Source organism: Eurosta solidaginis, chromosome 3 (genome assembly GCF_040869045.1).
Source record: "Eurosta solidaginis isolate ZX-2024a chromosome 3, ASM4086904v1, whole genome shotgun sequence".
Taxonomy (NCBI): domain Eukaryota; kingdom Metazoa; phylum Arthropoda; class Insecta; order Diptera; family Tephritidae; genus Eurosta; species Eurosta solidaginis.
Window position 1 is genome coordinate 231741802 of NC_090321.1, and position 26370 is coordinate 231768171.

The following is a 26370-nucleotide window of genomic DNA, read 5'->3' on the forward strand; positions in this document are numbered from 1 at the left end:
CATATATGGCATATTTAGAAGCCCATGGAGACAGCATATTGTGGAAACCAGGATGAAAATGGCAAAACGAGCTTGAGTTGGTCCCCACAAAAACGAAGCTTGTCCTATTCACTAGAAAAACCAAAACTTTCTCCTTGTAACTTGCCGATACTGAACACAATACAACCATAAATCTCTTTTCTGAAGTCGTCATGTGTCATCTATGGCATATAAAACACAGTCATTCGATCGATACTCAGACGTGACGGTCTAGTCGAATGGAAGGTGATACACAAGGTTTGAAAGGTGCAAAGGCAAACATTCCTCTTTATGTTTGGTGCAGTTACAGGGCGTATGACTACCGCGCATTAGAATAGGCTGAGTGGTAACAAAACTGACCTAACGTCTAATGTTTCCCATCTATACTACGCCAGTTAATAACTTCCATATCATAATACTTTTATTGGTTGCGGAGATATGACTTTTTAAGGGAGTTCCAAACTGCGTGACGGTTGTAAGAGACATATTTTATAGATTTTTGAAATTAAAACTGTAATACATTGCTTACTAGTGTCTCCGTAGACTTTTTCCTATCCAAAAATTTGTTTTCCTACATTCAAAGAGTGAACCTCTCTTCTCGTCTTCCCTCTCTATCGCATTCTCTTTCACTTTATCTTCTATTTTTCTTCTTATTCTTGTTCATACCTTATTTCGTTTATCTCCCTCACATTTCCAATTCAACTCTCACTCCCACTCATCTATGGAATCTCTACAATAAATTCATCGAATAATTGCGGACATAAAGAGAATTTAAATTGTTCCTAATAGGGAGCATGGTAGCGTCCACTTTTACCATTTTCTATTTTATTCTTGTCCATCCGTTATTCCATTTATCTCCGTCCCACTTCCAATCCTACTACTTTTATCGAGACTAACGTAGAGCAATTCATTTTTATATATGTCATATATATATTACATTACCATAAGAATATTTAAAGTTTTTTATTTTTTTTTTCTATATCTTTGAATCTTTCAACTAATATAAAACCGTCTCTTTATTTCAGACTTGGTACGAAACAGCGATGGAGACCATAACGACAGTGTTTGATTTTTCATTGTTTGCTGACTTGAAATTTACGCTATTTAATTTGTCAACATTCTTTTTGTTCATTTGGTAAGTAAAATAATGATGTGTGAAGACTTATGCTACATTTACACTACACCAAATGCGTCATTTTGGGTGAAAAATTCCAAATACAGTGCGTTCTCTCATACAAATCGCATTTTCGAAATGACTCATTTGATCACATTTCAGCGCATTTGACCGCACGCGCTTTTGATATTCCGCTATTAAAAAATCCCGCATGAACATACTGGTTAAGCTACGTATCATAACATAACCTCAGTGCTGAACCAGATATATAAATAGCAGTTTCAATAGTTTTCTAGAAACAAACCGACAATTCTACCAGAAACTTCTTTGTGTTCTATATATTCATACATTAATATATTTTTTTTTTATCATTAGGCTATGTTAAACTGGCCAGTCCGTGAGGACCCCACATAGACAAAATGAGTCCATAGTGTTAACAGAAGTTTCAACGACCAGACTGAAACCAGGGCCAATGCTATTGCACTGCTACCTTTATTTATATATATTGTGCTTGAGCTTTCAGCTTATTACTGTATGTGAAGGCTTTTAATGTATTTAAGTACCTCTTCAGACTTTTCACTCCATATCACGAAGGGATTGAGAGTCACACCAAATAAATGGGAGAGTTTCTGTCTTACAAAAGTGACGCATTCGCAGAGAATATGAACCGGCGTTTCATCCTCCAGCTCACAAAAACGACAGATTTGTATGTCGGATATATTTAACTGACTTAGTTGATATCGTAGACTAAAGTGTCCCAAATAGTACCCAGTGAGATTTCGTAGGTCCTCCCTGTTTAGATGAATGAATTTTACTGATACTCTCGTTGCTGGGAGTATACAAAATTTTGCCTGCCTTTGCCCTGTGTACTCAACACAGTGTTCTCTGAGCTGATTTGTTTCCAAGTTACTTATGGTTTCCCTAGTATGTGCCTTTGCGAGTCCACAGAACGGCTCTAGGCACTCTTTTTTAGACCTCTGAGCCAGGGTATAGGTTCAGTATATACATTCCGCCTTTCTCAAGGAGTTCTGTCCACAATGTACACCTCGAAATTCCCTGAGATTCTGAGCTTGGGAGCCATGTTATAAAATAACTTTGTCTTCTTCACAAAAGCACTAAAGCACCTCATTGGTCAAAAAACAAGCCTAATTTTGTTTTTTTTCTGTTATTCAATAAGCTACGTACATATTTACATATGTATTTATTTATAAATAATTATAAAAAACCAAATGTGTGAAAAAATATCTTGGCAACACTTTAATTTATACGAGATAATTGTTTATACTTATTACTTCTTTCTGTCTAAAAAAGTGCTAAAGTACTGACAAGAAAATACATAAACTTGCAGACAATTTTTAAATCGACATACAGACATTTAAAAATATACACTAGATCAATAAAAGAAAATTTCCAAACAGGCGCAAAAGTTTCGTTAAGGTGTAAGGAAAAGAATCATAAACAAATCAGCCAAGATTATGCATTTGTTGTATTTGTAATAGAATTTGAAAAAAAGTTTGATGACGTACTCTTTTAATGACAGAAGTTTTCAAGACGGGAAGATTTCTGTAGGAATGACAATGGCGACCTGGTAACTGACGTACAGAGTGTGGGGGTCTTGCAGTAAATGTGGACAAGACGAAGTACTTGATGTCATCGTGGCCTTTGTAGCCACGTCACTGTACACGGATATAAATTGTAGACTGTAAAGGATTTCGTCTATTTGGGAAGCAGCATTAAAAGCAAAAACAATGTCGGCCTAGAAATCAAGCGGAGAATAACTCTTGCGAACAAGTGCTTCTTTAAGCAATTGAAAAGTAAAGTCCTGTCTCGACGAACAAAATTCTCGCTCTACAAGTCACTCATCATAACTGTCCAGATGTTTGGCTCAGAATCATGGAAGGTGTCGAGAGAAGATGAGATGGCTCTTGGAGTATTCGATGGAAAAGTTCTCCGGAGGATTTATAGTCCTATCCGTGATGTCGACGGCGAGTATCGAAGGAGGTATAATGATGAGCTATATGAGCTTGGAGGAAGCTTTGACTCGCTTGGTACTCGCAATTGGCGACTGTTATCGCAAAATAGGGTTAGCTGACCTCACTGACTCAACGTGCTTCATGTTTATATAAAACTTCAAGAAGAGCAGTATGTTGAATTTAGGCAGGATTTACAGATCGCGTCCGGACACATTTTTTGCTTGCAGTTTACTCCTTCTATTCTGATTCTATAAGAAAAATGTGAACAAATATGTCTTAAGACACGAACATGTCTTAAGACACGAACAATCATTCCGTCCAACCGTCACTTGTAAACAATCAGCTTTTCATACGTACATATGCATTGAAAACTACAACCAAAAGATAATAGGTAGTATTACTATTTAGTTTTCGACTCGACCCAAATAAACCTTTAAGATAAAAAATGTAGTAGGAGGTAAGAGCGGAGCAAAATACTCCGATTGGAATAAAGTCTGAATACTGCGTCAGCAATAAAACATGTTGTCAAAAGCGTGACGTCACGCCAAGAAATTTATTTCCCAGCCAACTATGATTTTTTGCGCTCTCATTTTTTAATGCGCGATCTGTGAAAAGAATAGTTTATTAACAAAGTTCACAACTGACATCTTTACTATGATAAGATACTCTATAACTGCGCAACCTTTCATTAGAAAATATGTTATTAACATATTTAATATTAGTTTTAATTATAATATTTTTACATATTTTTATCATATTTTGTTAATTAAATTATTCCTTTTTTATTTTCAATATTTCAAGAAAATGACTTCTATGAATTTTGTAACTAAGTCCAGTCATACATACATAAATATTAGGCCAGGCTGAAAATCAATAAAATAAATATAATTATAAATAAAATTTATAACTCCTCACCATTTCAGTGTGTGAAAAAATTGTATTCAAGGTCAAAAAAATGAGTTGTTCGTGATTTTCAGCAAAACGGCATGTTTTATCATACAAAAACTGTACATCATTAAAAAACGTCTCGATGATTTTTTCCTACGAGCCACCATTTCTGAGATATACCGACTCCAAAAGTTGTAAAAGTTCTGATCGTCATAATATGCACCTTTTTTTATCTTAAAATATCGAAATAAAAAAATGAATTTCATTGACTAAATCCGTTACAAATTGCCACTGCTAATTGAAAAAAGAGGCGTTTAAAAAAATTCTCTGTTCGGAGTAAGTTCCCAACGCGTTACTATAAGAAAAATCGGTGAACAAATTTTTGTTGAGAATTGAACGTTCTACAGAAAATTATGAACGTAATGGTCCATACGTATGTCATCTTGGGACCACGGAGAGGCGAAACAAACCGGAATGAATGAAGCTGGTCCAATGCCCACAGCAAACTCGGGAACAAATGTGTACTGGTAGTTATGGGTAATTTCTACAATCTCTTGGAGGTATACTCAATTCAAAATCAGAAAGCAGAAGATGTTCTTACAATGAATTGGAGTTAGACTTGGAAAAACAGCACGCACCCGTATCATGTTATACGATCCATGAAGGAATTAATTTTTTTAAATCGCAATAGCACTGAAATGGTGATTAGAATTGAAGTAAATTTGAAATATTGGCTACAAGTACTTTTTAGATATGTAATCAGGGCTGTTCAAAAATGTGTGTATTGAAGTGCAAATCACAATACATATACAAAATTATATTTGCACTGAAACTTTTTTAAATTGAAAAAAAAAATTATTTTAAATGTTTAAAGAATTTTAATGGTTCCCTTAATGAATAAATTTTGAATTAAGATTTTTCTCAGTGCTACAATATTTTTGAAAAATTTTTTGTTGTCAATTTGTTAGTGTAAATTTGAATATCATACCGCATTACCTTGACTTTATATGGAAGTGCTTTTTTTGCACTTTCATATAAATTCAGGCACTTTCATGTGAATCGAATTTATATGTTAGAGCATATGGGAGTGCTATGAATTTTTTTTTATATTCAAAGTGTGAATATGTATCTGTGCCTATTCTTCAGCGCAAAACAAAAACAAAAGTGCTAAAAGTGTATAGGGGTTAAGCAGCTCTGTTAATAATGTATCCTAATTTTTACGAATAGCTTGAAAGGTTCATATTGTGACGAATATCCACATCACTAAGTGATACTAGCATCCCTAATCCGATTGTAAGCAGCCACTTGTATGTACGTAAACAAATCAATCATCATTTACACATGTACATACAAGGCAACAGAGAGATACTCACCATCAGCCGAAGTAGTACTCACATACACACACGCATATGGCTATGCGAGCGACTATAAACTACAAATATACATGTACATATATGGCTGGTAACCAAGCATGAAGTTCGCGAAGTTACTAGACCTTAGGAGAAATGGGTGAACGAGGCAACGGAGAGTATAAAAACAGCGAAAGCTGAGTATTCAGTAATCGGTTTTGATTTAAGCACGCTGTTGGTTGTGAAGTTAAGCGTTATTGTGAAGTACTCTCAAAGTAGTCTAATAAAGACCATTTACCATTATTGAATATTGAAGTTATTTATTCAACAGTTTAGCGATTTGAACGTCGTTAGCAGAAGGTTTGGAATAAGTGGAATTTCACTAAATTCGTTACAATATTTGTCGCTTGGGGAGAAATTGGTTTTCGTTGCGTGATCGTATAACACGGCCCCGAATCTGTCAAACCATTGGGAAAAATTAAAAAAATAATAGATTTTTGATAATTTTTATTAGCCTTATACGTAAATATTTTTGAAGTCTTTAATGAGCTCAAGGCCTATTGAAAAAATAAAACACAATGTTTTTCTATTGTATTTTACATATATTCGTCGATATTTCGGTTTTATTCTAAAACCATCATCAGGGCTAGGAAACACAAAACAGAAGAAAACAGAAAAAACAGGTACAATTGGTTATCAAAATATTTCTTGCATATAGGTATATAAGCTTAACACTAAACACAACTTACACATATAACTATGTTGGATCGACTGATCATATGTTCGAGAACAAAATAATAAGAGAGCTTAAACAAGTAAAAGTAAACAATTTAAAATACCGCAATTGTAAACAAAAATATGTACTAACAACAATGTAAGGAACAACTGACAATAGGAACAGAAATATTTGTATACATATGTATGTACGTATGTATGCATATTCATTGCTTATTAGCTATTAGCGGGAACATTGTTGGGTGCTGCTGATTTCGATGAGCGCTGTTGTTGTTTGATAACCAAATTCCTATAAACATGAGCACATAAATCTGTATCATTTTTGAAAGTCATTTTCTTGTCATTAGGGGTGTTCGTAATATGTAACATTCCTAAAAAATATCTTTTGTGGTAATTTTTCTCTTTGTCCAATATAACGACATTTTCAAAATCTGAACAGTTCCCTGTATCCTTACAATGGGCTGGTTAAGGCCGTCTTATTTTCTGAATTACTGTTTCTAAGTTTAATATTTGATTTATGAGCGGAAATCTTCGTCTTTAATTTTAATTTAGTTGTCCCTACATATACCTTCTCGCAGACGTTGGATCCGTCGCCGTTGCATGGTATTCGGTAAACCACGTCAGATTTCTCGTACTTTAAGATCTTCGTATTTTGCTACAAACCTACCTCAATTTATTATGACAGCGTACAGGAATGCCGATGGGATCACCAGCTTCCCCAGTCATAGCGGACATTGTCATGGAAGAACTACTTACTAAATTCGAGAGGGACGCTACAAGTAAACCACGACTTTTAACCAAATACGTAGATGACTTGTTTGCGATCGTAAAAACAAAGGATATCGATAAAATTCTCAGTGAGCTCAATAACTACAACAAGTCCATTAAATTCACAATAGAGGTGGAAAAAGAAGGACAACTACCGTACTTGGATACGTTAGTAAATAGAAAAAATAATAAAATATCCATAGATTGGTACAGAAAGCGCACATCTTCCGGTAGACTGGTGAACTTCAACTCGAAACATCAAAGAAAAACAATAATAAACACGGCTAAAAACTTTATAGATAGAGTCCTAACAATAAGCGATAAAATATATCACAGAAAAAACATTAAGATTATTCAAAAAACTTTAGGACAGAATATTTCTGTTCCTATTGTCAGTTTTTCCTTACATTGTTTAAATTGTTTACTTTTACTTGTTTAAGCTCTCTTATTATTTTGTTTTCGAACATATGATCAGTCGATCCAACATATCATATGTGTAAGTTGTGTTTAGTGTTAAATTTATATACCTATATGCAAGAAATATTTTGATAACCAATTATACCTGTTTTTTCTGTTTTGTGTTTCCTAGTCCTGATGATGGTTTTAGAATAAAAACGAAATATCGACGAATATATGTAAAATACAATAGAAAAACATTGTGTTTTATTTTTTCAATAGGCCTTGAGCTCATTAAAGACTTCAAAAAATAATAGATTTTATGAGTATGTGTGGTCCCTAGTTCACACATGTTATTTATCCGATTAACTTTTGCAGAGCTACATATTTCGATTTAAAAAATGGATTTCGATCACCGATCGCATAACACGATTCGAGCACAAATATCAAAAAAAAAACGACGGTACTTCAAAAAAAAAAAATTAAATATGTATCACCTACTGATGGTTAATAGGCGAATACCCTAGATAACACTAAGCTGTGATTAACCCACATGTTAAGTACCTTCACTCAGGGTATGGAGCTAAAATTCTAGCCGTGATAATATCAAATCGTACTCACGGAAATCGGGCTCATATCCCCTCGTACACTTTTCGAATATTTAGTAGACGAAAACGAAATCAGAAGCACGTAAGGAGAATATTTAGTAGACGAAAACTAAATATAAACGTTGCAAAAATATCATTTCAGAAATCAAAAGGACATTAGAAGGATATGTAGAGCTTCTCAAGACCAAAATCGGTTTACAAATAACCAAGTTACAAAAAACACAATTTCGGCTATTTTTGGGAGGGCAAACGAAGGGAAATGGAACTTCTTTGTTTGAAGTCTAATAAAGGAAAACAGCAAAAAAAGTAAAAAAACATAACACAAAGTAAATTTTGATTTTTTCGTACTGAATTTTCCAGACAAGTAGGGACGGCATAACCAAATTCTTCAAATTCGGAGCAGTATTTTATTTACAACTTTTTTTCAGCCAGTATAATATACAGTCTGACCTCCCTATAGAGAACTTCCATACAATTAACTGACTTCAAGAACACATATTTCCTAATATTTTTTTGTCTCCTTATTCGTTATAATGAAGTTCATAATGCACTTCTTGTTTTTTCTTATAACAAAAATGTTGTTTTCTTCTCCACAGGTTTATTATTCCATATCTTTATCTACCCGAATATATGAAAATGCATGGCTATGAAACAGCTGACAGTGCACAATTAATTTCAGCAATTGGTATTGCTCAAACAATTGGTATGATCGGTCTGGGTTATGTGGGTGATCGTTCATGGATGAATGTCAACGTTTGCTATTCGGCATGTATGGTGGGTAAGTATATCAAAAAAAAAAAAAAAAAATTTGTGATCATCTTTTTTAATTTTGTTAAAGCTTCTGGATGTTCGAAAGAGCATTAAGACCGTTCCTGACATGAGAAGCCTTTATCTTTCGTACATGTATAAGCTCTTTAAATGTTACAAAAAAATCAATATTAATAATATTTTTTTCTTTCAGTGTGCGGCATATCGGTGCTATTAATGCCCATTCTTGTATCCAGCTATATATGTCTCTTATTAATGTGCATCATATTTGGATTCACATTCGCTAGCTCATTCTCATTTACACCCAGCATTTTAGTCAGTATTGTGGATTTAGATGATTTTACATGTGCCTACGGCTTGGTGTTGTTAGTGCAAGGTGTTGGCATGATTGCAGGACCACCAATTGCTGGTACAATTTTCGAAATTACATTGAGGTTAGTAATAAGAATTACTAATCAACAATTTCAACTTTTGTATATGTTTTTACATAACAGTTATTTACAGTTTTTTAAAAAACAAAACCAAAAAAATTTTATTTTTAATCTGTTCCCGGTGATGTCGGTTCCAGTCATGGTGCTAGATTCGGTTCCAGATTCAGTTCCAGTCTCCGTATCGACTTCGGTTTCTAGTTTAGATTTGTGTTTCAGTCTCATTAGTTTCGTTTCCATTTTTGGGTTAGTTTCATGTTCCAGCTGCGCTTCAGTTTTATATCTGGCTTCAGGATTAATTTTAATCCTGCTTCCAGGTTTTATGCTCGGTTCCAGTTTCGTTCTTGTTTTAAGTTTTGATCAAAATTCGACCTTGGCTTGAGTTTCTGTTCCGGCGTATATACAGTTTTGGTTTAGGTTTTCAGTTTGGGTCTAGGGATTGGTTCTAGTTCTAGTTTCGGTTCACTTTCAATTTCAGGCTTGATTACAGTTTTGCATTTTACATTTTCCAGAAAAAGCAATTCGGTTTATCACAAATAACAACCGATATTCAAGGTCAAAAAAGGGCTTTCTCAGTGAGATATGTTTATTTTTGAATTTTTTTTTTTGTTCTTTCTCAGTGATTTATTTTTTATTTTCAAATGTTTTCTCACTATCGCGCTCGCTTAGTGTGATTTATTGCCTTACGTTATTTTTAAACTGTTATTTTGCGACCGAAATAGGTTTGGGCAATGGTAAATCTCTCGCCTGCTCTTTTGTAATGTGAACTTAACATAATGTTGTTATCAGGCTCTGCAAATAAATGTTATTCCCCAAAATTTAAATTAGTAAAGCATACTAGCGTCTTAGTCGTATATTTTTGAGGCCATGCAGGAAGTATTTCCAGGTCCGAACTTATAGCATTTTTCGAGGCTTTTTCGTAATTATGTTGGGATCATTCTGGGACTCTTTGAAAATCACTACACTATTGTTTAGGTACTAATTCGAGATCAATTTGGGAATGTGTTAGTTAACATTTCGATATCATGTTAACGCTTACTTCGGCATAATTTCAGCACTGTTTCTGGACTATTTGGAGATCGTTATAGAATCATCTCGGCATCATTCTGGAGCCATTTCGAAATAACTACGGGATTATTTTAGCGACTATTTCGGGGTCGTTTTGGTACTATTTTGGAATCATTTAACAGTGAACGGAAAAACTAGATTAATCAATACGAAAAATTATAGGATTCTTATCGATAACTGTTCCCAAAGAATGTGTTATCGGTTAATTATCACAAAGTTATCGAAAAATAGTGATTTTGTATCGAAAAGTTATTAAAAAATATCGATGATGTAAAAAAGTATAATACATTGATACCATTTTCATAACAAATTGTTCTAGTTCACTGGCCGTTCTCTTTATTTTGCTTGGAACACTGTCATTCTCTATGAGAAACCGAAACCAGCGGTAGATGTATTTAACAGTTATACAGTTTTGGTCCTAATTTCAGTTAAGTTTTTGTTTCGAATTTAGTTTGTGTTGATAATGCAGTTTCGTCTCCGTTTCAGTTTTGTTTTCGGATCTTAAATACCAGTAGCAGCCAGAGATGTTTATAATAGGACTTGCAAATTAAAATTACTTAGAATTAATATTTTGTAGAAACCCTTCCCTAGCGCGATAACAAACCTTTCGGTTACTTGGTCATACAACTTGTTCTAAATGGTGATTTTTAATCAAAGTTTTTATAAATACAATTGGATTTAAACTTATTGCGAAAAAAATATTTTTCTAATGCAATTTTTTTTCTTAAAGTTAGTCTCTAAAACTTTTTATTCTTCTTTTTACCTAACTGAAAACAATTTTTTATACTCTTTTACAGATGGGATAACGCATTTTATTTTGCCGGTATATTTATCGCCTTATCTGGCATAGCCTCCTATTTGATAGAATTCTGTGAGAAGCGTGAAAAGGGCAGCGACAGTGACGTCTCCGAAACCAATAACAAAAAAGCTAATTTAATGCATTAAATTTTTATGCAAACCACTTTTTATGTATAAGTATGTATGTATGTGTATTCGGTATTATAAATACTGATGACGTAATAAATGAAATACGTTTTAAGTTTATAAACTTTTGTGTTAACATATACATTAGACGTGTTTTTTTCACATGTGCACTTAAACTTTAAATGGAGTGATAAGTGCATAACCTTATCTACACTTATGAAATTGTTGAGTATAAAATTAATACTAAAAAGTGTGTATATCCACTATTCTGCACTTTTAATTTTGACATTATAAAATTTTACCTAACAGGTTTGTGTCTCCACTAACTCTCCATACACTACTACTATGTGTATTACTCTATAAGCGTTTTCTTAGTAGCAAATGTTGATGTGTATACATGTAAAAAAAACACAGCTATTATGTATGTTTATTTTTAGTAAATATTTACATATACTACGCATAATTTAAAATCAAGTCATGAAGATTGTAAAACCGTAAAAAATGTAGGGTTTCAATCGTGGTATTCACATGAAATGGCTGTTTGAAAATTATTTGTCTCCAGTGTATTTGGTTTTTGTAAACTATATAAAAAATATAACATCATAAGCAGTTAAGCTAATATTCAGTGACAGGTGAATACCACAAATGTTTTTATGTAATCAATACCGAAAACACTTCATGACTGAAAATTTGAAATTATGAAAATAAATTAAGCACCCCATATAAGTACATTAGAGCGGGTCAAATTTTTTTCCATCAGGAGTATAGCAAAAACGTAATATACAGATGATTCTAAGAAAAATTGTTGAAGACACTATAGCTGTAAGTCCGATTTCGAGTTCCCGACTTTTGCAAAATAGATATTTTGCCATATGAATGTAGGGTTTGGCCAAAAAATCTTCATAGCTTCTGATAGAATTATAGGAATATTATGATATTGGGCTTACTTTAAAGGTATTTTACGTACATTTCAGAATCTGTATTAATATCTATAATGTTTTTGAATTTTAGTAGAGATATTAGGCTTAAATTATGAGAAATTAGCCAAAATGAACTTTTAACTACTATATTATCATTTTTAACAAATTTCTTATGGAATTTTTTTTTCTTTACAGCTAAAATAAGTTTAGAACATTTCCAACCAATTTCCATCAGACAGTTTTTGTTTTTTCGAATTCGTTTTAGTAGAAAAAAATTTTCAACAAAAAACCTATATTTCCAAGTAATAAACAAAAAAACACAATTTTTATAATTTTAATGTAATTTATTTAAAACATTATTTTTTTACTTAGAGTTCACCATTTTAACGTATTTTTCAAAATAAAAGTAATGTTATGTTATTATTTTTTTAAATCTGATGAAAAAAATCCATCCATACAATTTGACCCGCTCTAAAGTACATACATTTGAAAATCACCCTATCTCAGCAACCGATTCGAAAAGGATTGAAGAGCGACCTACCTAAGAGTTTTTTCAAAACCCTTAGATACTTTTTCCAGATATCGTTCTTTTTCAGCTGAAACTGTATTGAATCCAGGTTGGAATAAGACATTTTTGACAAAAGTGCATTCTTCCAGTGAATTCTAATATAAGATATTTTCGAACCGGCGCCAGTTATAGGGTGATATTCCACCAGGCCGACAGATAAAAAAATAAAACAATGTAATTAAATATTGTTTTCTCACTTCACGAATAAGAAATTAAATATTGAAAATCCACAAGTATAAATAATTTAAATTTTTACAGTTAAATTCTAAACGAGAACTTGAAAATATTGCAGAAAATAATTGTTTTACTGTATTCATTTATATAACGAAAGTTGAGAAAATTGTATAAATTTATAACAAATTTACACGAAAATAAAAAAAATGTCATACTCGGTGAAAAGAGTGCTTTAAATAAAATGTATATATTTTTGTTTTAAGAATACCGAAAGAAATTAAGCTAGTAAAATCAACAAATTAGGTCTGTTCAGTAAATTTCAGTAAAATTTAAAGCATTATGGTTAATTCAACCGAGTTTTTTGTTCAAGAAAACAAATTTGTTTAGTTATTTCAACAGAAGAAAAACTGTTGGTCGCAAGTTAACAATATTCTGTCAAAATTATACCCCCCTGTTGCGATTGTGGATCTCTAAATCTATGGACTATTATAAACAGTTGGATTATTTAAAACAGATTTCGAAACTTTTTTCACTTTTTGATGTATATACATAACACACTCTTTGTCCATTATCAAAATAATTCACTCTCCCCCAGCTGTCTACTATCTACCACGATCGCCACTCGCAATAGCGGGGTATAGGTCTCAATCTAACTGATATTCCTGTTAAAAGAACTAATTTCATTCGTCATTTCAACAGCAACCAATTTTATGCAAATGCATCAGTTAGTTTTGAAAAGAAACTTACGCTCACGGCCGAGGAGCAGCTTCAACGCAGACCATACGGCCATAGTAGTATCGCGTCATTAATTAAAAGGCAACTATACTACCTGATTCCGTATCTGCACTTTGAAGGGTATCTTAGAGCCACAATAGGGGCGGGTGGTTGGCGCAGGGTGACTAAACGGCGGACGAGGCGATACACGTGTAAACTGATGGCTCCAAAGCAGTGGAAGGAGTGTGGTCCATAACCAACGCAGTAAAAACACTGGAAGAAAATAGCTTAAACTGCAGCCGCGTCAACTTTTATATTGATAGCTAAGCAGCAATTAAGGCAACAATCTCGCATAGTACAGCATCTAAGAGTGTGTTAGTGTAAGCAGTCCCTGAAAAGAATTAGGACAGGGAGAAGCACATATGTATCTATATTGGGTCCCAGGGCATATGGAAATAGATGGACTAGCTAATAAGGGCGCATCCCTCGAAGCTTGCTCCGAAGATGTCCCAATTAGATTGGACGAGATTAAGGGCCTCATTCTCTATCATGAAACGAACGTTTGTTTCGAGTCAGACCCGAATTGCTAGTAAATTTGCACTATTTTTAAACGATTGCAACATATTATTTAACAGTTGCTTTTGCCTTCCTGTTTGACATAAAGTAAGAAACGTAAAGGCCGATCGAAAATGATATAGAATATTTCTATATGAAATCGTTCGTCTGAGCTATCGTTCGCAATACAGAATGAAGCCCTAAGAGAAGGTGAGAGGTGCACAGGAATGGTCAAGCGAAAACGGCGTCGACCCAAGCGTGGGCTGCATAATGTAGAGTATCATATGTAGGTCTTACAACCTAGGGCTAACAAAGTTACTCCTATCATTAAAAAGAGACGACTGTAGACTGGACACTGCCTCTTGGCGTTACATGCTTTTAAATTAGGCTTGGTCAATGATAGCAGATGTAGGAAGTGCGGGTTGCAGGAGCAAACGATCGAGCACCTTTTTTGTTCGTGCCCTATGCTTGACAGCTAAGAATCTAACTATTAGGATTGACACGGCTATCAGATCTAGAAGCAGCAAGTTGCCAAGAGGACGGAGTGATTTAATCACATAGGTCCTGATTTTTGATGCGGATTCTCAGTTCGGTCTCTAAATAAACTTCTGGTAACACTACAGACTCACTCAGTCTATGTGAGGTCCTCATGGACCGGCCAGTTCAACTTAACCCAACTTACGCTCACGGCGCTTTCTACTTTGTTCTTATGACTACCTTGTCACAGAAATCGCTGTCGTATCAACAGTCACTTTTATTGCAATGTTCACGGAAATCTGTTATTTTAACAATTTTCATTGGAATTTTTTTTTTAGTTACATTAAAACCTGTTAGTTAACAATTTCAAAACCTTAAAAAAGCAACATCAAAATCTTTAGAAAAAAGGTTTTTGTTTTTATTTTCTAGTTCTCCATTCAGCCCTAATTCGATTGATTTTACCAGTTTTTCTTCTTTCAGTGAACAAGTCAGACATACACTCTAACTCACGACTACACAAATAGATCTACACCAGATAAAAAATGGCACTCAGCATATTTCGAAGGACAAATTGTAAGACCGATTATAAGGAACTTAACATTTTGAGCGTGGGCTAGAAAGCTAACTATATAAAAAAAAAATAATGACCACATCAAAGTCGGCTTGATCACCAAGTCAAAACACAAACAATGCCGCTCATCTGAATAGGTCAATGCGTAAATTTGTTTTTTTTTTTTTTTTTTTTAATTTGAGAGCAATTGTATTATTATTTCAAAGTGTTATTTTTGCAACCATAGATTGACATCCACCACTTAAATGCCTTAAAATATTTATAAAAATATTAATTGCAGTGGAAGGCTGAACAAAATTCGTAGATTTTATTATGTATGTTAAACTACTGAAATTGATTACCTAAAATTTAAAAACTTTTCTCCATTCCAAACAAAAATGAATTACCTAAATAACATTGTAAACTACATGAATCTATGAACCCATACAGATAATCGGCATTGCATTTTTTATAGCTATTCAGACAGCTTTATAAAAGAGACGCAGGTAAACCAGTAGCGGAATTCACTAACTTTTAACGTTGCGATTTGTTAATATTTTTACCAACGATTTATCGCTTGCGATACCGATTGTGCTATTCACTAACTTAGTTTAAGAAACACTAACGAGATGACAAATATAATTCATTTGAATTTAAGAAAAGTGGATTTAGAGATAATACCGTGGCGAATATTAGCAACTCCGACACACTACTATGCCGCTAGTAAATAAATGTGGCACAACCACAGCAACAATCTAAGCAGATGAGGCAACAAACAGCTACGCACACAAATACACATCAGCTAGGAGCGACATTACAAACACATGTAAAGAGCAACAAAGCATATGACATTAGATAAACTACGCACCTATGCATAGAAGGCAACAGCGAATATGAGATGCAGAACTATGAGAGAAGTAAATGAGCAACTAATCGAGAAGGCTGTTGGCGAAAAGTCTAGACCCTGGTAGAAATGGGCGAAGAGAGAACGGCATACGCTAAACAGTTGAATTTTCACAGAGCAGCTTTTCATGGCAGAAATACACTCGGATTGTTTGCCAAATCACTGCCGAGGGGCGACCCCACTTGGAAAAATGTTTCTAAATTTTGGATGTTACTTTGCCCTGGGATTGCACCCCAGACCTTCGGTGTGGTAGGTATTTATACCAAATAACAAAAAATAGTGTTACGTATACGCAGCCTTCTTTTCAGGTGTTGTAAATAAAGAGCATTTTGATATACTAAAGATTTAAGTTTATTTATTCGACACTACAGTGACTCGAACGATAACAGAAGGCAAATAACAATCGTGAATTCTTAAGATAAGTTACAATGCCGTTATCACCATTAAAATAATCATCCATTAGTTAGCAACATAAGTTGATAATCGGTTAACGAATATCGATAAAACAAACTTTCTGAATACCGAAAACATTATAGTTAACGATTCGCTGATATAGAGATAATGAATATCATTAAAAAAAAGGTAGTGAGCTTCTCTACAGTGTTTTTTCTTTACCTCACTGGAAACTTGGACTGCTACCCGATTCACTATTTAAGGAATGAGTAACGTTAAAGTACGGTAATTATTAACTCTTTAAAAAATTTAAAAAACCTCTCTCACTCAGCACACCATACACCTTATTTCATTATTTGTAATAACTTAATGAGCCAGATATAAACCGAATTATTAAATAAATATAAAAAAGTAATTGCATTTTTGTACAATCAATTGTTAATCAATACAATAGCCGACCTTTTTTTATAAGAAACAAAAATTTATCTTAATAACTATAACGGAAAATGTATATTAATCCACTCTAACAGTTTAATAATTAATGAAAAAAAAAACACATTTTTTTATATAGCCACTTAGTTTTTCAATAAATCCAGAAGGAAGAAATTAATAAATCGTTCAAACATCATAATGGAAATTTTTATGAAAATTTATACTGTTATTACATTTATTGAAAAGTATTGCGTACTCGTTCTATATAATAACAACATTGATAATAATGAAGGAAAGGCATATGAGGATCTCATGTATGAAGCCTAGAAGAGTTCTTTTATGTGAATACTTCGCTGAGGTTGACAAATCTACCTAAACACGTGCTAGTTAAAACAACAACAACATGTGAGAACTTCAGTTGGCATCAGATACGTTCAGAGCCCATACGATAAATAATCTGTAGTGTTTTATTTTTCCGATAGAGGTATTATCTTTCGAAGTAAAGGTTAAATGGCAGCAAGAACTTATCATACTTGGTCCGATACAAGTCTTTATTTGGGGCCTCTATTACGAAACGAAAGTTCGTTTCGCCACAAAGACGAGTCGCTAGTATATTTGCAATATAACAAGCGATGGCAATATATCATTTGACAACTGCTTTCGCTTTTCTGTTTGATATAAAGTAAGAATCGTAAAGAAAATGATAGAGAATACCATTGCTAGACGAAATCGTTCGGAGGCGAATCGTTCGTTTGAGCTATCGTTCGCAATACAGAATGAAGCCCTTAATATTAATTATTATTTTTTTTTTTTGCTAAATACATATGGGTGTTTCCAACGTTACGGACATTCCATGCTGGCACATTTTTTTGGGTATAAAAGCTATAGCAGGCATTGGAACAGAACATTTTCTAATGTTATAAAAGACATTCGTAGACCTTTATCCTCCAATCCATTTATAAACATTTCCTCCAATCCATTTACAAATATTTCCCAAAGCGATACATAGCTACTTTAAAGCGTTCGGACGTTTCGAAAACGTGGTACCTCATATTTTACGAGACATACTATTACTTAGAATTTAGCAAAACGGTTTCTTCTGCATGAAAATGTTGTAGGGATGGTAAATAAAAGAATATACAAGGGTTATAACTTTTATCTCTACAGCGATGTTTTTTGTTGGTCAAAAATCGAGATGAACCTGTTCGGACGTTCGACTTTTTTTTAGTAAACTATGAACTTTTCATACAAATAGCCAATGACACGTTCATATTTTTATTGCAAATGTCCAATATTATCAATAAATCTTACAAAATTAATTTTTCAACTTCGCCACTCAGATATGAGAGATTCTGTTTAATAACAATGTATAAAGAAACGTCCCTTTTGACACCCTTACAATCTTTAATCGTGATGCTTTTCGAAAAACAAATAATGCGACCAAAAAGATACCCTAAGATGCCCTTTAGGTTACAAATTTCGACACGTGAAACCGCTGCTAAGACTTTAAACTTGAAATATATTTTGCGTCCGAGCGTCTGTGAAAAGTCATGATATTTAAAGACACCTCAACCTTCTACCCGTCAGTTGTTGAACGTTTTTATTAAATAGTGTGGCGAGCATCACTATGATGTTAGTAAATAATCACAACAACAAAAAAGCAAGCAGCCACACTTATGTAGATATAAGGCAATGAGGAATATTCCACACATAAACCAGCAGCTTGAAGCAAAGAGATTATTTCACATACACATATGTTGACATCAGCTAAGAGCAGAAGTTGTTACTCACATATAAACACGCATATAGCTAAGTAACCAAGTATGAGATACAACGGTTCCAGAAGGCATGTTCGTGAAAATTAGGCGAAATATGCGAACGAGGCAGCAGATAGTACAAAAGCAGCGCAAGCTGAGGAATAACTAATCAGTTTGATTTAAACACACTATTAGTGAAGTATAATTGTAATTGTGAAGTACTACTCCCAAAGTAGTCTAATAACAACCATTTTGCAATACTGAATATTGGAGTTATTTATTTGACAGTCCAGCGACTCGAACGTTAGCAGAAGGTGTATAATAACAGGAATTTCCCCGAATTCGTTACAATAGTTTCACAGCACATAGTGTTTGCTAAGCATGCAAATCGATAATCTTACTTGTGTTATAGTAGCTGGATTGCAATATTAAGGGAGACGTGTTGAAGCTTAGCCCAAACAATGTTTTTAACTAATTAAGTATATTTGATTAACCGTTAATGAAATATCTCAGTCAACAAATGGGGCCAATGCTTAGCCTTTTAAAGGACGGCAGCTTACGATTGACATCTTTAAAATTATTCTAGGCAGAACTTTATTTTTTTTTGCTCTTGGTTGACACATTTTTACTGAAACACCCATATATCTTTATAAAAATATCGAACAGAAAATGTTGGTGTCGTATAACATGGTATAATTGTATCGAAATTCATGTCTCTTACTTCTGTTACGAAAGGGTATTGATAATAATCCGACATAGAAGACATCTTCGGTAGAGAAACTTAATTACATGCAAGAATAAAGCACCTAAGGAAGGTATTACAAAAGCACCGCTTAAGAACTCACGCCAGTTTATTATTTTTTCTTAAGAAAATATATAAATTTCAAAAATAAACAATGGGATATATACACAGATTCTGACTATAAGTTAGTATAAGTGGAAATTATGCACGTAAAGAAAAAATTCCGAAAAAGATTTGTGCCATGACTTGAAATTCTAAAACAAAAATATATTCTTAAAAACATGCACGTTCATGCTAAAAGAAATTAATAAATTTATAATAAGATAAAACAGAATGAAATTCGAAAATAAACAATTATAAAATAAACGAAATTTAGAAAAAAAAGTTATCTTTATTTGCAACTGCTTTTAAGGTAAGTAAACATTTTCGATTTTCTTTTAGATTCTTTACAGAAATATTTTTATAAAAAAAAATAATAATAAATGCAAGGCACAATAACTTCCGAAGAGATCTAAGGCCAAGCTTCTCTGCCAATTTGCGTCGAGCTCCTCTTGATTTTCCCTACAAATTGGCCGGACGGGACCTACATGTTTTATGCCGACTCCGAACGGCATCTGTGAGGCAGATGGGTTTCCACTGAAAGATTTTCATGGCAGAAATACACCCTGAGCGCTTGCCAAACACTGCCGAGGGGCGACCCTGCTTAGACAAATTTTCTTTTAATTGAAAAACCTTATTTCTAAAATTTTGATGTTGCTTTGCCCGGAGTGTGAACCCAGGGCATACGGTGTGGTAGGCGGAGCACGCTACCATCACACCACGGTGGCCGCCGAAATATTTTTAAGTAAAATAAATTCAAGGACATGAATTTACTTGTTTCTTATATGTTAGCTCAGTGGGGCCTAGTTTTCCTAGGTTTCCTAATCCAAATAGGAGGATTTTTTTCATACAGAATCCTTTTACTATACGTTCCATTGGATCTTCGAACTCTGGATCACGGTCAAATCTCATTGGAGCGATCCGTATCAATACTATGAGCGTTAGCAGAACTCAACTAATGTGTACACATTATAGGGTGCCTGTTATTTTCAACCTTTTTAAAAAAGTTAAAACAAACTCTCATACTAATAACTAGTATTATTAGTTCTTTAAACCATGCCACAAATGCGATTTATTTTCCATACAAAATGGAATGGGATTTTACACTTAAAAAAAAGCTAAAGTACTTGTGCTTAACAAAATGTTTCGCAGTTCAAACACGTCCGAAAATGTCGGGAGAGGTGCCAAAAGAAGCGTTTTGAACTTAATAACTATTGTCCCTAGGCTGATATTAAACATTTAACTTTGTGCAAAGAGCAATTGCACATTATGTTGTGGTCTTTGTATTTTCAAATAAACGATGTATAGTTTTTTCTGTCATGATTTAAAATGAATATAATGTAATTATTTTATTTATTTATTTATTTATTGTAATACCGTCAATGAAACAAAGTTTCTTACAGACTACTAACAACAAGTACATACATTTTTATCTAAAGAATACTAGTATGTTACATACTAAACTTAAGAAATTAATATGCTAAGCATTTAAAACAAGTTTAAATATCTATAGATAATGAGCGAAAAAGATTTACGAAAACTTCAGTGATCATTGAAAAATCAATGACGATTGTTTGAGACAGAATATTGATTTCTCGCATAGATCTTGCAAGAGGAGCATTGCTGGCGAAATTAGTTTTAACCTTTCTGCAGTAAAAAGGGTAAGTGACTTGGAGGTTACGCCTAGGAACATTAAAAGTAATCCTTTCCATAAGAGAAGGGCAATCAAGGATCCCTTGAATAATATTGAATATAAAAGTCATCGACAACATAGACCTACGACTATCCAAAGATTGTAGGTCAATAAGCATGAGTCGCGATGCATACGAAGGGACAGGATCGTCGAATTTTAAGGTTCTTAGAGCGAATTTAAGAAACACCTTTTGAATACGTTCTATTCTTTTAATAGAAACTTGGCTATAGGGCCTCCATATGAAAACTGCGTACTCAAGACGCGAGCGTACAAATGTTATATATAACATTTTTAGAGTGTAAGGGTCAGAAAACTTAGTGGAATTCCGACGAATAAAACCAAGTACTGAGTAGGACTTTGCAATGATGAAAGCAACATGATTAAGGGCTGTCATGGAATCCAAGTAGGTTTTGCGTTTTGTCGGAATTGCAAAGCAATATTGATTTAAATTGGTGTCATAAAACCGAATTGTTTTTGCTGTTTTCGAATATAAATAAAAGCGATGTTCGAGTCAGCTGTTTTGCAGTGTTATCCGTGCACCGGCAATTTTGATGTTAATTTTTGGGCAAAATTTTATAAAATAATTGTTTCGTGCATCTAAACAGAAATAAACAAATTTATTGATATTAAAATGGCATCAGCAGTTGTAGCATTTATGTTATTGGAAGAAGAAAGTTACGAAAAGTTCAAAAGCAAAATTGTGAGAGATCGCAGCAATCCATTTGAGTAGCCAGAGACAGCGTAATTAAAATATTTCTTAATGTGGGTTTCTAAATATTTATAGTGTATTTGCAGTTACATTGAATAATATCGCATAAACAAAGAGGCTTTCCGAATGGTATTGGACACCATTGAAAGACGCTTTACCTCGAAAGTTCTGCCAGTGCTGCAAGTAGCTGCTACCTTACGATTTTTAGCTGAAGGATCCCATCAAAGATCAATTGGCAAGGATTCTAGCATGAGTGTAAGAAGAAGCACTGTTTCAACGATTTTAGATGATGTGCTTCGTGAATCTCTTCGCAATATCTTGATGTTTCTCCATAAATTCAGTCAAAATACTGTTTTGCATTGAATTTTTATGTTTTCCCTATTACGAATGAAAATATATGTAAATTTACATTTATTTTTATAAAATGAACTTTTCTTTACTTACTGCAAGAGAAATTCAACTATGAAAAAATTTAATCCAACAGCATTTAACTGATTGGTTTGTTTCCGATAGCAAAATCGATATTATCGGATTCTGTTCCACCTAAAACCGATACTAATTCCAATTCGAACATTAAACCGATAACATTGGATTTCATGACACTAAAGTACTTTTTTTGTCGTTTTTAAATCCGATTCCGACAACAATTGGATTCCATGACAGCCCTGATTATTAAAGTTCAACTTCGGATCAAAGATAACCCCTAGATCTTTTACTTAAGTAACATTGCGCAGGAACGTATTCGAAATGCTATAGTTCGTAATACGAACATTCAAAATTTTAGCAAACGTTATCTTAAAGCATTTTTTAATATTTAAGGAGAGTCTATGACGTAGACACTACGAATGAACAGCGTCAATATCACGTTGAAACTTAGCTTCATCAGAAGTATCCCTGACTACCGCGAAAATTTTGAGATCATCTGCATACAGTAAATATTTTGCAAATAAAAAGCAACCACTTATTTTATAGCCTTAATAATTTGTTTTCAGACTTAAAAATATTTTAAATATCGAATGCCCCAGTGCTACCAAGTACAGCGGGTATGCTGTCAAAAATTTTCCACAAAAAACCAAATCTGTTGATCCGAAATTGATCCAGATAGATATCAGGATCACAGCGTTGATGTTGCATTTGCGTGTTAAATTTCTATCGGTATCTGGATCAGGTATCATTGGAACGCAACTCTTGTTTAAACAGAAAGCCGTGTATCAAATTTGAAGGCAATATCTAACTTCTATTTTCGGATTTATAAAATAAAAGTCCGGATTTAACGTTTATTTGTGAATTTTTGAAAAAAGTCCGGAAAATAAAAAGGATGTATGATTCGTTATGAAAATGCTTTGCGTATCCCCGGGATCTCATAAACTTTCACCTAGGACAGTTTCTTGACCCGAAGTTTTTCGACTCAAAAAAATAAAATATCTTTTAAAATGGGTCCCCTGGGAAAAACACCTATAGATCTCACGCGAAAAATCATCATTAAGGATAAAAAGTCATGGGAAAAAAACATTATTAGAAGTAAAGCCTTCTATATGCGAACGATATCCAAGCTTTACATGTCGCTTGTCGTGCCTGTGCCGCTATAGTGTTCGAGAGAAAAGTTCCTCGAAATATTTATGGACCCCTGTAACTTGGCGACGGCAGAATACTTTTACTGAAGCTTACTTATCCAACAGGCGTTATGTCGTAGACGTTGATAATACCACACCCCGTCCTTTCACTGCATCCTCAGGAGTCCCACAAGGTAGCATTCTAGGACCTCTCTTCTTTATACTCTTTATAAATGACATTGGCTCATGCTTTTCGTTTGCGGAATATCTGCTGTATGCGGATGATCTAAAAGTGTTTGCTGTTATAAATAGTTCTGGTGACTCTGAACGTCTACAATTATACCTTAATAATGTCGAAAACTGGTGTAGTTTAAATCGTTTATCGTTAAACATTAAAAAATCCTTTCATGTGACTTTCAAAATCAGTTAATACCCTTCGTACTTGCTATAGTATCTCTGGCTATACATTGAAATCAAAGACCTAGGGGATATTTTGACACTAAATTTAATTTCTCTACGCATGTAAACTATGTCATAACTCGATCATACGCAATGCTTGCGTTCATACGTCGTAACTGTTCCGCATTCACTTGCCCCTACACTATGAAGTCACTATATTGTGCCTTTGCCAGATCGAGGCTGGAGTATACAGCTGTCATTTGGAGACCCTACCAAATTGGCCTCTTTAATCGGCTTGAGCGTGTTCAGAAAGTTTTTTTACGATTTGCTCTTCGATCTTTAAACTTTTCTGAACCAATGCCTTCGTATGAATCTCGATGCCTTTTAATTGCACTAAACACGCTTGCAAATAGACGTTCCATTATATCTTGCTCGTTTTGTCTTTGGCATTATTTCAGGGACTGTTGATTGTCCATCACTTCTTGATAAAATTCAGTTTAATGTACCATGCAGAAACCTCCGACAGTTCGAACCCTTAAAAATTGGGTTTTCCAGAACTATTTATGGTGTAAATGCTCCGATTTCTAGGGCTTGTACTGATCTGAATATGTTTTTAACTCCTCAGGTGCTGACTACACTTTTCCTTACGCTGCCTTAATTAACAATTTAAGATCTTATTTTTCTTAGGATTAAGTTAATATAATAATTTGCATAATATTGTATGTAAGAATCTATAAATTCAAAGACTCAGCTGTGAGTCGTTCGTTGATTGAAATGTAGACCATATATTTGTTTTATCTCTAACAAATTAAGAAGAACTTTAGCAATGCCGCTGCTATTATTTGGCGGGTCGAACACTCCGAAGCTTTATGCAAACGTCAACTTAGTCCAACGAATAAAAATACAACAGCTGCACGAATGAGATAAGATGCTCCAACCCAGAAAATATTACTATCAAAGCAGAAAAATGGATAGGCCACACTCCAATGGAAACGATTTGAAATGCTTCGTAATACCCATTGGCATTACATTATTTCCTACCCGTGCCTCGATGAGGCTCTTAGAGCAACAATAGAGATGGAAGGTCAAAAGTCAGAAGTCGAATTGCCTTTTTGAAAGTTATAATTTTATGCTTTGGTGATTATTTAGGGAATGATTTTTTCATCAGAGATTAAGAAACAAACGGTATTTATAAAAAATAAAATATTTTGGTAGCTCCAAAAAGCTTTCTAAACACCCTTTGAAATCTGCAAACGAAAGAGGTCATACCAAGATACGGGAACTAAAATGGCATCATCGAGCGTTCGATATTCGACTTGAAGTATCGAATCAACGAGTGTCGACTATCGAATTACGGATAGCCACCCCAGGCTAAGACGAGTTTTTTTTTCGATTTTCTGGTGGCTTTATGGACGACCGGTCAGTTGAACCTAAAATTGGCGACCAGTAAATAATCGAGTGGCACAATTTATGGGATCGTCAAAATCATTTAAATGGTATAGCCCATTAGAAAACAAAGTCGAAAGACTGACAAAGGCGGTATGATGAACCTATCTAAACAACCTGTAGCAATTCGAAATGTTGAGCCGACTAAATTTTTGCCATTAATCCCGAATAAAGTACTGAGAAATAGGTAGCAACCCATGGACCTTTTCATGTGTAGGATGGGAAAAACTACCACAAAGGGATATCGCAAGTTTTGTTGTAAACAAATACTGCGCTATATTTATATTATTAAAGTTTAATGCAATTAAAATCTGTCATTTTAGACAGTCGAATTCTTCGAATAATTTCTAGAGATTTGAAAGAGTTACACTAATTTGAAAAGTAGAAGAGAAAACTTCAATTATTAAGTTAGTATATTGTTAAAAAATATATTGATATTATTTTGAAGAATTTTCTTAATTTTTGCTTTGATTTTTTTTTGCCATTTATAGTTAATTATTTTTACTATAAAAAATATTCAGTCAAATACAACTTTCAGAATAAATTCATGCGGAATATTTCTGAATACACAAGGGTAGATAAAACAAGTAAGGAAGGCTAAGTTCGGGTGTAACCCAACATTACATACTCAGCTGAGAGCAAAATAAGGGAAAATCACCATGTAGGAAAATGAACCTAGGGTAACCCTGGAATGTGTTTGTACGATATGGGTATCAAATGAAAGGTGTTAATGAGTATTTTAAAAGGGAGTGGGCCTTAGTCCTATAGGTGGACGCCTTTTCGATATATTTCCATAAAGGTGGACCAGGTGTGACTCTAGAATGTGTTTGTACAATATGGGTATCAAATTAAGGGTATCAAAGAGGGTTTTAATAGGGAGTGCCCTTAGTTGTATATGTGAAGGCGTTTTCGAGATATCCACCAAAATGTGGACCAAGGTGACCCAGTACATCATCTGTCGGGTACCGCTAATTTGTTTATATATGTAATACCACGAATAGTATTCCTGCATAGATTCCAGGGGCTTTTGATTTCGCCTTGCAGAACTTTTTCGTTTTCTTCTACTTAATATGGTAGATGTCACACCCATTTTACAAAGTTTTACTGAAGTTATATTTTGCATCAATAAGCTAATCTAATTACCATGTTTCATCCCTTTTTTCATATTTGGTATAGAATTATGGAATTTTTTTCATTTTTCGATATTTTCGATATCGAAAAAGTGGGCGTAGTCATAGTCGGATTCCG

At 33.8% G+C, this 26370-nt stretch overlaps 1 protein-coding gene across 1 annotated transcript in view; it reads left to right on the top strand.

The window, feature by feature from the left end:
- chk (chaski) overlaps nt 1-19607 on the top strand; it is a 38574-nt gene extending 18967 nt beyond the window's left edge. Inside the window, exons 2-5 of the mRNA XM_067775490.1 lie at nt 1044-1153; nt 8446-8627; nt 8811-9051; nt 10911-19607. Of these exons, the coding sequence (XP_067631591.1) occupies nt 1044-1153; nt 8446-8627; nt 8811-9051; nt 10911-11058 (681 nt within the window). The 3' untranslated portion in view covers nt 11059-19607. The remainder of the gene's footprint in view (nt 1-1043; nt 1154-8445; nt 8628-8810; nt 9052-10910) is intronic.
- Nucleotides 19608-26370: the final 6763 nt, after the last annotated feature.